Raw genomic sequence first — 14,492 nt, forward strand, 5'->3', positions numbered from 1 at the left:
GAGATAATCATGTCCTGTTCCTGTCCAGTCAACCCAGTTAGGGGTGGGTGGGCCTCTCTTTATTTAGTCCTGACTTTTGCCTAGCTAGTTATCGACTATGACTTTTAAGCTAGCTGTTAGTCACAGGCCGGTGCTGCTGCCTCCATACTTGAAAAGTGCTGATAACCAGTCCACACTCTCCTTGTCTCTCAACAGCTATCACGAAGTAGGTGCATCGGTTTTAGTGAGCTCTGCAGAGTAGTCTAGGCTCTCCTTCCTGGAATCGGTAGGCCTTCTTAGCAGCTTTCTTTATGTTATCTGTTCTAATTAGGTGCCTTAGAAGATGTATGAAAGGACAGTGATGTCTTACATATGTTCCTCAAGGCCTTCAGGAGACTAGCGGGCCTGTTGTCACTAGCTCGGGGCCCTGTCCCTCCTCTTATATATTTAGCTACAAACGTCTTTGTGTTCCATTGCTAACATTTCTTTTTACCTGAATCCTGTCTCACTGTAACACATGAGCTACTTACCATTTTAACCATGGGCCCTTCCCCTTCCCCTCTACAGTTAACTAGCTCCTGCATCATTAAGCATGTCCTACACTACCATTGTGGATCCTATTTACAGTCCTCTGGACTAAGTACTAAGTACTAAGACCTAGTACTTAGTTACACACTTTGTAAAATTTGGTTTAACTGTCACCCATTTCTGTCAGGCGAGAGTCTGCTATGGCATGTGTTCTGATAGTTGTTAAAATGTGCAAACTTAAGGAAAGGAGATGACCGTTTTTGAAGGACACCACCAACACTGTTGAAAGTTTGCCAGGGTATTCATTGTTTAAGCTGAACAGGATAACAAAGGGAAAAGCATTTTGCTTACTCATGTTTATTTTTTTCTGTATCAAAACTTTGTTACATTTTTGTGTCCCAATGCAATTTTTCATACTTAACCCAATTGCTCTCCCTCTCTTACAATGAGCTGTATACCCAGTCCACATGTCTTCAGCTTCCAGAATTTTAATCTATTTTGTCCTGTGCTTTAAACTGCTTTTATTTTCAAATGAAATCGCACCCTCTACCCTCAGGCCCATGTCTAGCCGTCCAGATAGCCACTTGTAAATTAATTTTCAACCAAGAGGCTTGCCCTGTTCGAGATCATCGCATTGCTTACCTTCTCTATCTATAAAGGAAACTTCATTGGAAGGAGAGGATTTATTTATCTTGATTTGATAAGTTACCACATGTAAAATAATTTCCAAAACCTTTTCTTTAGCTGTACGCAAAAGGAAAACACGAGAAGAAAACATGGTTTGAGTCTCGAGATTTTTGCAGAGCGATAGGTGGCGAGCTGGCGAGTATTAAGAACAAAGATGAACAGCAGGTGATATGGAGGCTGATTACGTAAGTCCCTCTTCTGTATAGCAGCGCTGTCCGTAACCCATTTGGGGATGATGAGAAAATACTCATGTTTCTGTGTCATACCCCAAATCCATAGGCCCTTTCTGATTAAGTTTCATTTCAAAATCCTTTAATAGTTATAAATCCTGCAGTCAATCACTCTATAAATACACAAGACATTCAGTCCTTACTTGAATGAATGAATGTCTTTCAGTGCTCTACTATGACCCCCTATCCCCCCAAATTGTCAATTTTCAGGGCATTGATGAGTAGTACCCAAATTCACATTTTCTTAGTCACCTTTGCTGTGATATGACTTAAAGGTGACAGAGCTTATTGTGGCTTATAGCTTGAGAGGTTGTTCATGCCATCCTTGCAGAGAAAGCATGATAACAGGAGTGGAAGACCAGCTGGTCACATTACATCAGCAGTCAGGAAACAGGAGAAAAATAGGCTGCTCACCTAGTTATCGCTCTACGTAGTAGGACACCAGTCCAGGGAATGGTGCCACCCACCTTTAGGGTAGGCCTACCCACTTCAATCTAATCAAGATAATCCTTCACAAACATGCCTAGAGACTCCCATAATCTAGATCATCCCTTATGGGTATGCCCAGGGACTTGTTTGGTAGATGTTTCTAGAGCACATCAAGTGGTCAATGAGACTTATCCCTCAAAGACATGTTTTTGTAGGACACATACATTTAGTTACTAATCTCTTTGCCTGTGTATTATCTCATATGTGTTTCAGAGGGACCTATCAACTCTTGATGGTCCTTTGAATGACTAAAGTCCTCTCAGGACACAGCATATACTTTCTTTATATGTTGCAGGGCCAGTGGAAGCTACCATGAACTGTTTTGGTTGGGACTGACCTATGGAAGTCCTTCAGAGGGGTTCACCTGGAGTGATGGTTCTCCTGTAAGTAGTTTTAAATATATCATTTTCTTACCTTGTAATATATTTATTTTGACATTATCATTTGGCTTAATTGGCATTTTATTGAGGCAAGTAATTGAGATTTTTTTTGATGCAAAATAAATACAAGTGCAGTATACATTCACTGCCCAGCCCCTGGCCTCCATGTACTCTAAATATAGCTATGGCTAAGGGGATGAAAATAACATAAAGAATGAAAAGCCACATCACCAGTTTATATGAAACGTAAAATAGCTCCATTCTGTACAAAACCAGCATGCAGATAGTTGACCATCTTCAAAGCTGTTCTGCAGCTGCCTTTAGCTCAGCAAAATTGGACACAATTTTGGTAGCCACCAGAGCCAGGCACACTTCTCCAAATTTGAGAAGTGGGGAGCTCTGGCTTTTGCTGCCAACATCCAGCAGCCCTGGTCATCACGGGAAAGGATGTTTTATAATATTAATGCTACCTCCTCTCTGAACCCACGGGCATCTTTCAAGGTACTTAGTGAGATGGTTTATTTGGTAGCTGCATTGATGTTTGGATTCCATGTTTGTATTTACAGAAAGCAGATCGAAATGCTTAATCCCAAACCCTCCAGACTCTGACTGGTCACTGAAAACTATCAAAACCCAAATGACCAAACTCAGAGCCCCAGTTTGTTTCCATTGCTCATTGTGGCAAAGGCTGGTCATTCCGTTAGCTGCATTTTATAAGCCCCCTTTTCTTCTTTAAGAAGAGTTAATTATTTTTCTGTAGCCTGGGTAATAGAGGGAAAGCTTCCAACAGCTTACTGAAATATTGTCCCTTAAGAATGGGCTGTAAATTTAGGAAATTACAACTACTGACTGAGAAGTGGAAGTTTCTTGCTAACTTTTTCCTATGTATAAATCCCACTTCTGTGGCCCTTGGATCCATTTTGCTTAATGAGAATAAAGAAAATGTTATAAGAATCAATTCCCCACTCTGGTCAGCTTCAAAAGTTTCCATGTAATAAAAGCTGTTTCCTTTGCACCCATGTCCATAAAATGTTCTTCCAAAGCTAAAAGGGAAAAGCAAATGAATGAAAAGTCCAAACATCTCCTCTTTCAGTTTTCCATTTGGATTTGCACTGCTGTGCTATACATGGTTAATATCTGCAGCCTAATGTTTCTAGCAGCATAACACCATGGCATTTTGGTTAAGATTGAGTGTAATTTTTCCAATATAGGTTTCCTATGAAAATTGGGCTTATGGTGAGCCAAATAATTACCAAAATGTTGAGTACTGTGGTGAACTGAAAGGAGACCCTGGTATGTCCTGGAATGATATTAACTGTGAACACCTCAACAACTGGATTTGTCAGATACAAAAAGGTATGAACACTGCCCCCCCCCCCCCCCCCACACACACACCTTAGATTACAGAACTGGCCTTTTGACACCCCAGTATGTTCCTTCTGCTGGCACAAACAAACAAAAATACCAACATCAGGGAAGTGTCAGGCCCTTATTTCACAGGATAAGAATGAAGGCGTTGAGTCCAGATAAATGTTCCAAAGGAACAGAAGATCAAAAGGCCACCGGAGAATACAGGACAAGAGTCACGTCCTCAGAAATGTTCCCACCAGCAGCCGGGACTCCGGCCATACTCTGCAACTGTAGGGGCAAGTGGGAGTCCTGCCCTGTAGTTCAGTAGGAAGGCAATTCAGTTTCGCTTTCTGGAACTTTCACCCCCTGACCTTCTACTTTATCCCTGACTCAGGTAGACGCTCCCTCCGAGTCGGAATATTCTAATGCTCAAAACACATGCTAAGAACCAGCAGTGTGAGCAAGTCCCTGGTATTATGGGACCTACCATATTATTTTTTATGGTGACTTAGAAAATAGCGCAAAGTCAGGTCAGGCATTGAGGCCAGAGGAGCTGGGTTACAACAAACAAGGAAACAAGGAAGCTCCTTCTTGGATCAAAACGTGCATTGACGCCATTGCGATAGATGAATGGAACCACATTGCCCTCTGCTGTTGGGGAAGCATGGCCGCTGGCCCCATTCTGCAGTTAAGAGACCTGGTACTGCCCTCTGCTGGTTGTATACACACGCTTTCCTCATTCTGGATTAGCATTAAAAGGGTCTCTTGTTGCCAGTGGCTCGCATTGGCCTTTTTATGTTGTTAGTAGCTTTGTTATACTCTGGTAGATAGAAAATGTGGTAACTAGAAGACATGCATTATCTTGTTAAATTCCAACAAAATCCAGATATTAACTGTTTTGAAAGAAAAATGCCTTTTAAAAATTCCAGTAAGATATACATTTAATAAGCATAAGATTCTTTAAGAAGAATATATTTGTGTCTTATCTATACATGACTTCACATTAAATAGTTTCAGATAATAAACTGTACATTATTTCATAGCCACTACTAACATGTCCCCTTAAAAAACTATGAAGTGAACACTGGCCACATACTAAAAATTTAAATTTTTACCCTGCCTATTTATACATACTGTATAATTGTAATTAGAGGGGATGGGGATGAAGTCCAAGCAGTGTAATCCTGTGTTTTGGATTTGAAGCTGGGCTTTACGATTCTGAAATTAGTGTTCTTTTATTTCCTTTATATGGCACTCTTTGGGCCTAGAAATGCCTTCCCACTTATGGTGGCCACTATTCAATTTACACAAACTTTAGTCCCTCTCTTTTTCTTTCATTCTTTAACCACAATGTGATGTGGGTTGGAGGGAGGAATGGGGGCAAGTGTGAGAAATGGTCAAGGTTTTATAGACACAGGAAAATACAAGGAGTGGTACTAGCAGATGCTTGATTACCTTATGTATTTTTTCTTATTTTTATAGGGAAAACATTACTATCTGAGCCCACACCTGCTCCTCAAGACAGTAAGTGTTCCTGTGTTTTCTGATTTCTTTATTATAGCCTTTTCTGATTCCTTTCCTTTTATAATGAAAAATATTATCCTGAGAGGATGGTAAGCAGAGAGTTCTTAGTCTCTCTGAGGATCTCATGGAGGGTTGGAGTTTTGTCTCCAGTGAGCAGGCTGGGCACACCAGTCACCCTGCTAGCATGATTTCTGTGGTTTTAGGAGTCAAATCCAACGGTCCAAGGCTTTCTTTAGCACATGGCCATATTGACTTGTAACTCAGTGGCTCAGAACAACACTGTTATTCTCTGAAAGTTCTGCAAGTCAGGAACCTGAAATTGGTTCCTCTGAGTCAAAACACAAACCTTCACTCACATAACCACACCCCTCCAGAGGTTCTGGTCAGTTGCCTTTACTTGTGTTCCTTGAATTTTTTCCTAAATGCCCCCTGGTTCCATCTTCAAACCAGCCTTGTAGCATCTTGTTTCAGCTGTCATATGGCCTCCTTGTGTATTGGACCTTCCTCTCTGCATCCTTCTTTGAGGGCACTTGCATTAGATTTAAAGCCCACCAAGATAATCCAGGATAATCTTTCCTTCTCAAGATCCTTAATTTAATCACATTTACAAAGTCTTTTCCATTGTAATCTGATGTACGCAGGTTCCTAGAATTAGGTTATAAAGGTCTTTGTAACCTTTTCCAGTATAGAAACATAAAATTCCATGCTTTGAAAGAAATCTTAGAAGCCTACTTCTTCATGAATGAACTGCCTGGTACCCTAATTCTACCACAAACAAGCTGGTTCAGCAGTTAAGAGCGCTGGCTGCTCTTCCAGAGGCCCTGAGTTCAATTCCCAGCACCCACATGGTGGCTCACAACCATCTGTAATGGGATCTGATTCCCCCTTCTGTTGTGCATGAAGACAGAGCACTCATATACATAAAATAATAAATAAATAAAACTTAAAAAAAGAAGTCTTTTTTTTTTTTGTAGTGGGCTGAAATCTGAGTTTTCATAGCTCCAATGTCTTAGCCCTCAAACATCACAGACACCTGCTGTATACGTCTTCCTAGCTAGGTTTTCCTGCCAATGAAAGTAATGCCAGGAGTTCTTTTACCCACTAGCAACCCATGGATCTTACTTAAGAAGAGAAATAGGCTTTGTAGGATTGGCAGAAGGTAGATATAGATATTTGGCCTGGAATAATCCAGTCTGTCTCTGACTGAGACATCCCGCATATTCTAGAGTCCTAGAGTTGTTCATATCTTTGACATAGCTCTTTCCTCTACTTACCATATTCTTTAATTTATCTGAATAAAAACATCACCTTTTGCTATGGCTTTCTTTTTTCAGATCCACCAGTTACTGCAGATGGGTGGGTCATTTACAAAGACTACCAGTATTATTTTAGCAAAGAGAAGGACACCATGGACAATGCACGGGCATTTTGCAAGAAGAATTTTGGTGATCTTGTTACGATTAAAAGTGAAAGTGAAAAGAAGTTCCTGTGGAAATATGTAAGAATATGGTTAGGAGCAGAAGGACATGCTGTAAACAAAGATAATTCCTGAGACTAGTACCTTAGAACGTATTTTCAAATTGTGTACTAAATTTGAAGTTGAGGGTAAATGATAAAAATTCCAGAGGCTCTAAGATAGGGCCATAAGTCTAAACATTATGACAATTCCTTTGAGTTGGTGAATTTAGTTTTCAAGGATTATATCCTAACTAATTGTTATGTCTAAATTCCAGACCACTTGCATAACAAACAGTATGATTACTTATTAAAAGATCTGTTTGTTGGATCAAATTATTGGTGAACAGACAGTACAGTTTTACTATTTATATAAATATTTCAGTAGTACCCAAATTTTCAGCTATTCCTGCTGAGTACCTTTCTGCTAAAACAAAAGCAAAACCAAAAAACTTCACGTGTCCTCCTCATTATTTGCCAGAGAGGAAGTGGGGAGAACATAAAAAATGGATTGATCAATATTTAAAGGAAAAGTTCATTTGACTACAAAGATATGAAGCTCTAGTTTATCATTAGCGTCTTTGTGGATATGCTTTGCTTTGAAATTCTCAGAATACATCCTAATGTTGCATAAATGCCTGTCTGGAATAGATACTACATATTAAATCCTTACGTGTGAAAAAGTATTTCTTTTGATGTACAAATCCCACTGCATATTTTGTTTTAAAGGTTCTCTTCAGCAACCAACTGTCATAGACATTTGTATTATAATGAATGACTTAAGGCATTTGCTTTATAAACAGAGATTATTGCATTGTGATCACTTTTTTTTCATTTTTATGAATATAATTCTACAGTATTTCTGCATGAGGAATAAATAGGCTGCCTTACTAATATATAGGTTTTGCCCAAGAAGTTGCTTAGTAGATGACTGTAAATTGTGTATGTACTTTCTTAGTAGATGACTGTAAATTGTGTATGTAAACTTTCATGTTCCAGATGAACAAGAATGGCGCACAGTCACCATATTTTATTGGCTTGTTGATCAGCTTGGATAAGAAGTTCATGTAAGTAAATCAAGCTAAAGTGTCATGGTTTAGGATAGAGAACTGATAAATATCTGTGAGTTGTTTTGAGATCTTTTCTTGCCGAATGCATTAAAAGTTCTATGGCAATCTGAATCTGAAAACAAAACAAAACAAAAACCTATAAAACATGAAAGGAAACCTATTTAAGATTATTACACTAAGAATTTCAACATTGTTAATTATTTAAAAGCTCAAAATTGGCTGGGCAGCGGTGGTACATGCCTTTAATCCTAGCACTCAGGAGACAGAGCCAGGTGGATCTCTGAGTTCGAGGCCAGCCTGGTCTACAGAGAGGGATCCAAGACAGGCACCAAAACCACACAGAAAAACCCTGTCTCAAAAACCAAAACCAAAACCAAAACCAAAAAAAACCCTCAAAACTGGATTTAACCTCATAAAATGTCACTAGTCTCTATTTTAGGGTCCTCAGCCATCAGTAAATCATCAAATAAGAAAGTATGTTAAATAGAGATGAATAGTGAATTTATTTTAAAAGTTGTGATCCTTTTTGGATCAGTGTTGGTACATAGTACCAAATGTCCCTTTTCCTTTGCCCCACCTCACAGCAATGTATTCAAGTTGATGGTGAAACTTTCTTCTCAGAAGAAAAGACTTACTGCTTCGTTAGACACCAGGATCAGGAATGGCTGTACTGGAGGGAGGGAATTATTATAACTTGGGAGTTTCTTTCTATGTTCATTAATATGTTCTCCTGAATTTCAAGAGCAGATATGTCTGTCCATCCTTCATACAGCTGTCTTAGTGGCATACATTCTGTGTGGCTTTGATTGCTGTCTTTGACCAATGGAGACCTAAAGTCAAGCTTGTTATTTCTAGGGAATAGAGACATTGGATGCCCTTATGGACCAACACTCATTTGATCATCTCTAAAATAAGAGGGCTGATTTTTATGATTTATTTTCTTTCCAGCTCTGGGTCCTTGAATTTCTGTAACTTATGAAAATAGTCATTGGCTCACCCACTTTATGAAAAAACAGAATAAGCAAAAGACTCAGAATGGAGCTAATGAGAAATTCTGTATTTGCTGCCCCTTTTATAGGCAGTTAAATTGTGTGATTTCAGTTAAATTGTGTGGAAATCATGATTGAAGAGTACTGTGGAAGGAATTTTGCTGCTGGCTTCCAGACTAATCAGGCTGTATGTGTCTCCCTCTTCAAGTCTATCAGGAGCTTGTTCTGAGGAGAACAAAGAGGGTGGACCAGAATTCAGTATTCACATCATTGTGGTGCATCTTCTTAGTAGATTCTTTAGTGATGGAGTCTGAAATCCCAAAATAAAGACAAATTGTAGTTTACAAGATTAAATCTAACTGTGGTTGTTCATGAACTTGACCTGAGAATATCAGGGTCACTACAGAGGAACACAAGGGATGCCAAGTAGCAGGCATTTGGGAGTTCCTGCTGATCTCCCCAGGTTCCCCTTCTGTTTGTGAAGCATCCTAGGCTCCCCTCATCTTGATACACTTGCCCTTTACCATCTCTAAGTTGTAGCCAGTCATTTTTTTATGGCTGAATTGCTGAAAAATGCTTCAATTTTCTTTTCCAGTTGGATGGATGGAAGCAAAGTAGATTTTGTGGCTTGGGCTACAGGGGAACCCAACTTTGCAAATGATGATGAAAACTGTGTAACGATGTACACAAATTCAGGTAGATCATATACACCAATCTTATTGAACTTGCTTTGGGGTGTGATGTGTGGCATTCCCTGTGTCTTTAGGTTGAAAGTAGCAAGCAATGCACTTATAAAGGAAAAGAACAGAGACTCCCAATTTTATCAGCATAATGGTTCAGTTTGCAAAGATAAATTTATCAGGATGTTTATGAGCAAGCTAACAAATGACACATCATCTTATTTCTTCCAAATTGTGAGACATTTTTAATGTTCTTATGTGAGGAAAAGACCTAGAATATGTTTATAACTACCTTTATCTCTCTCTAGTCTTTTTCATTCCAGAAAATGGGAATTGTTGACAAGATTAAATGAAGTATCATCTAAAGATGAACACATACTTAAGTATTACTAGATTGACTATGGGTGATGAATAATTTAATAATATATCTCCAACACCAAGAGCCTGCTCAGCCTATAGTTAAGCGAAACAGTGAGAGAGACATTGCATAGGCTCTTCTAGTCATGTGTGAAAATAAGGAAAATACATTCTGAACCATTTTTTTGAGACTCTGTCTCAGATACTGTGTCTTTGAAGGTTTGTTTTTAACTAGGAGCATGGAGATCCACCATAGCTTTTCTCTTTTGCAGGCTTCTGGAATGACATCAACTGTGGTTTTCCAAATAACTTCATCTGCCAGCGACATAACAGCAGCATCAATGCCACTGCCATTCCTACCACACCCCCGACACCGGGTGGCTGCAAGGAAGGTTGGCATTTGTACAACAACAAGGTATTGGGAAAATTAATCTCAGTCCTGCCATTTGTAACCATTGCTTTACTTGTTGATGTAACAAAATACACAATAGAAACAAGAGAGATTTTGGCTCCGAATTTCAGAAGACTGAGTCTAGCAGAGCAGAGTAGGTAGAGCAAAACGGCTCCATGGAGGTGGAAGCCTATGGTAGAGGCTCCTCACACCTTAGAGTGGATTGGGAAGCAAAGGGCTGGAAGAGGGAGGAGCTGGACCCCTGAAGGCCTGTCTCCAGTGTCCTATATCTGCCAGCCAGGCCCATGTCCCAAAGATTGCATACTCTTTAAAAGCCGGTACCACCAGCTGGGGACGAAGTATTCAGATGCACTAAACCCCAACAGTGTTGTTCATTGTAGAGCAGTGACAGATGACAGTCTCACCATTCAAAGTCACCTTCTTCATACTTCATCACTTTACGACCATTTTTACAAGAAAAACTGGAGATTCCCATCACAAATTCTAAATGGAAAGTACATACTTGAGATATTATCCAAAGAGCTGTGCCCTTTATCGCAAGGGAAAAATAAAACTCTGCAAAGAAAATCTGTGAACCATTAAGCTGACTTAAAAAAAATTCTCTTTTGGTCCTGAGAAAATTTGTATTTAGCTATAATTTTCATGAATAACTTGATTTCTTGATGTGAAGTTTATTACCTTTAGCTAAAACCTCTGCTTTTGTCCTCTCCTTCCATTTCAGTGCTTAAGGATTTTTGGATTTGCTGAAGAGGAAAAAAAAAATTGGCAAGAGGCACGAAAAACTTGCATAGGATTTAAAGGAAACTTAGTGTCCATACAGAATGCGAAGGAGCAAGGTGCGTAGGCTATGTTCCTGTCAGTAACGAATGTATATGTAAATTTGCCCTTAGAGAGATAGACTATTGCTTATTATAACTGATTTTTTATTTTTCTAGAATAAGAGCCAGTAGGGGAAAATCATATAAATTACTTATTAAGACTGATTTTATTTAGTGTTAGATACCATCCTGGGATTTTTTTTTTTTACATAAAATCCTTTCCAATTTTGATAGCAACTCTATGAACCAGGAATTATTACTCCACTTTGTGGACAAGGAAGTGATGTTCATAGAGCCTTGGGGGAAGGAGCATGCTTGGTCAGAAGGTGGAGTTTGGAATCAAAACCCTGGGTGCCAGTGCAAATCCCATTCCATTGTCAATAATCCTGTTATGCAAAGAGTCAAGGGAGAGTGGTTCTGAGAATACAATGAGCAGCTGCTCATTTCCCATATACTCCCTGTCTGGCTCTTGATCATATCGTTTACAACACAGCAAAGTTGAGGTTCTAATGTGAACTTTGAACAAGTGCAGGAAAAAGTTTTTTTGATGAGACACAAAGATAAGCTGGAGTTATGGGAGTGTCTGGTAAGAGAGTATTCACCACAACCAGGCAGAAGTCCTCAAGTTCATTCTTCTGTCAAAAGAAACTGAGGCTGGGGAGATGGCCCAGTTAATAAGGAGCATGTTGCAGAAGCATGGGGACCTGAGTTCAACTGTGTTCAAAGCCTGGTGTGGTGACATACGTGTTAAGTCCTGGAACTGGGAGATAGAGGGAAAACCCTGAGGATTCCCTGGCCAGCCAGCCTAGCAAAACCAAGTCTCTAGACCAGTAAGAGACCCATTTTCAAAAACTCTTAGATGACTGGTTCCTGAGGAAAAACACAGAGGTACCATCTGGTCTCAGTACACATGCCCATATGCATGCACACACAGACTTTCTTTCTACACAGAATGAAAGGCATTGACCTCTCTTGCATGATCCTTTGGGGACTACCCTTGCTGAAATAGGTATACCATTCAAGTTATGATTTGTGCTTTAAGGAAGATGTTGAATAAGTTTGGGAGATTCAGACTAAACTATTGTGGGGTTGGGAAACCACAGCAATTGAGTTATGGATCAGAGACCCTCAGGTTAAGCACTTTGAGAAAGAAAACACATGGTCTTGAAGGGTCACCTTATATGGTCCTAAGAGGAAAATCTGGCCCATTGAGTGACAGTTGCAGGAAAATACATACAATTTCAAAATCAGAAAGCCATTTCAGTAGCCAGAACTGATGAGATACATTGCTTCATGAGGGGGTGAGGTTTTCAAAGAATTTTGAAATGTTTAAGTTGGGGGGTGCCCAGCAGGATACCATAAAGCCACATATACTGGCCAGCATGTTGTGTACAGAAGTCCAATAGAGGTTTGCTATGTATTTAAATGTATAAGAAGGTTGTAGGAAGAAAAATAGACTAGATATGTTCTAACATCTCTTTTAGTTTAATAGGTGGGGTGTGTGTGTGTGTGTGTGTGTGTGTGTGTGTGTGTGTGTGATATGCTTGTATGATGTGCACATGCCTGTGTGTGCAGGTGCACAAAGCTGTGTCTCCCTCTGCTCTGTGACTCTCTGTCTTGTTATTCTGAGTCAGGGTCTCTTACTGAAGTTGTAACTAGGCTAGCATCCAGCCAGCCCTTCTTGTCTCTGCCCTCCACAGTGCTGGGATGACAGGCATGTGTATCATCACATCCAGCTTTCATATGGTTTGGGGGAATCCAAACTTGGGTCCCCACTCTTACTTACTGCTCCCTATCTCCAGCCACAGAGCATTTCTTATTTTCAAAACCATTACCCAAAATTATGAAAAAGTATAGGAAAGAAGATCCTAGAAACCTTTGTGTGGCTCTCACAAGTGCCTTGGTCTCTCAATGTGCAGATGTGCACTCTCTTAGAACACATTACACATGAAACCAACCACGCTTCCACAAGTATCTTTGACAAGTTCACCAGCTGTTCGACACCCAAAGCAAAGGGTCAAACCACAGCACATGATACAAGAACATAACATTCACATTTCTCGAGCTGGCTTACCGCATTTTTGCCTCAGCTACCCAGCAGAGAAACACGGTAATGGATTTCCTCTCTTCACCACAAAGTGCTGATTCCTGGCATTACATAATTAGAACCTGAGCAGTGGAGACATGCAGAAGGAAGCAATTTTCAGATAAAATAACATTATTCCTGGCAAAACAGACACACGTTGTTGAATACTTAATGTGGCTGTTGGCATCAGAAGTCATTGCGGTATGCTCCCAGATAGAGCTGTTCCACATCGCATTTCAAGTTGATCACAAATGTTTCCATCTTATTTAGGAAGCAAATAAAATCAAAATGAGTATCTATCTTCACTCTTAGTTCACTAAAGAATATTGGAAGGAAAACATTTGGGGTATTCTTATTTTTAGTTATTGAGAAAAAAGAATATCTGAACAAGGCTCTCCTATTTGAAAACAGGGTACTGATTTAGCACTGGCTGTTCCACAGAATTGTTTGTTCATGCACAAGCAAGTGATTATGTTTATTAGTGTGTGAGAGCCACATGCATGTGGCTGCCTGCAGAGGCTGAAAGAAGGTATTGGATCCTTTGAAGCTGGAGTTACAGGTGGTTATGAACTAGGAGTTGAACTTGGGTCTTCTGAAAATGTAGCAAGCACTCTCAACCATAGAGCCATCTCGCTGGCCCCTATTTTGCATTGTCTATCAGAGTACCCAAATGCTGGGCCATTCCATTCCTTGTCCATCTTCAGGGGACATATATTGCTGCTCTAGTAAACAGAGACTCTGTCTACCCGGCAGTCCCTGGGTCAGGTATGGATGGTAGGATCAAGAGGCAACTGCTGAGGGAGGCATGGGGCAGACTGAAGGGAAGGTACTGGGCATATGGACATTGAAATCTGTCATTGATTCTTGATTTTTGTTCCTATTCTCTCTACCACAGAAATTACTGATACAACAAAAAGCCATACTATTCTATATAGATCTTCTAATTCTATGATATGAACCCTTTAGCTTAAGGATGTCGGGTCTGTACATCCCTTATTAAGTGGCCAATGGTCCCCAGGAGTTGCTTGCCTGGAAAGACCCCAGTTAGGTAACCCTTGCTTGGATATCCTGTGACACAGAAACTTTAGGAACAGGGTGCTTCTTGTTTTGATAAATGGCTTTGATTTTCAGAGCCTTCTGGTTGGAAACTCTTCTCATAACTCTTCTTCTTCTAATTATTTCCACCAGATTATTTTATTTATAGAATCAGGACAACTGATAGCTTACAGGATTTTTTTGGAGAGGAAGTAGAGGAGACAGAAACTAGAGTCCTGCCTGTGCTATATCATCAGTCACCTTTTCATCTTATCTTTTGAGATAGGGTCATGTTAAGTTTCCCAGGCTGATCTTAAATTCATTCTGTAGCCCAGAGGATGCTGCACTTGTGATCCTCCTGCCTCAACCTCAAGATTGCTGGGACTACATTCCTGTGCCACCTGTGCTCCAGTTCCAAGGGAT

General features: G+C 40.0%; 1 protein-coding gene across 1 annotated transcript in view; it reads left to right on the top strand.

Annotated features, from left to right (window-relative positions):
- The window catches only part of Mrc1 (mannose receptor C-type 1), a 92,116-nt gene that overhangs the window by 60,525 nt on the left and 17,099 nt on the right, over positions 1-14,492 (top strand). The window contains exons 13-21 of the mRNA XM_052728935.1: positions 1,252-1,379; positions 2,209-2,296; positions 3,505-3,649; positions 5,126-5,167; positions 6,502-6,665; positions 7,622-7,689; positions 9,277-9,377; positions 9,991-10,133; positions 10,852-10,966. Coding sequence (XP_052584895.1) covers positions 1,252-1,379; positions 2,209-2,296; positions 3,505-3,649; positions 5,126-5,167; positions 6,502-6,665; positions 7,622-7,689; positions 9,277-9,377; positions 9,991-10,133; positions 10,852-10,966 — 994 coding nt within the window. The remainder of the gene's footprint in view (positions 1-1,251; positions 1,380-2,208; positions 2,297-3,504; positions 3,650-5,125; positions 5,168-6,501; positions 6,666-7,621; positions 7,690-9,276; positions 9,378-9,990; positions 10,134-10,851; positions 10,967-14,492) is intronic.

This window comes from Peromyscus californicus, unplaced genomic scaffold, assembly GCF_007827085.1.
Source record: "Peromyscus californicus insignis strain IS unplaced genomic scaffold, ASM782708v3 Scaffold_8__1_contigs__length_139910024, whole genome shotgun sequence".
NCBI lineage: Eukaryota > Metazoa > Chordata > Mammalia > Rodentia > Cricetidae > Peromyscus > Peromyscus californicus.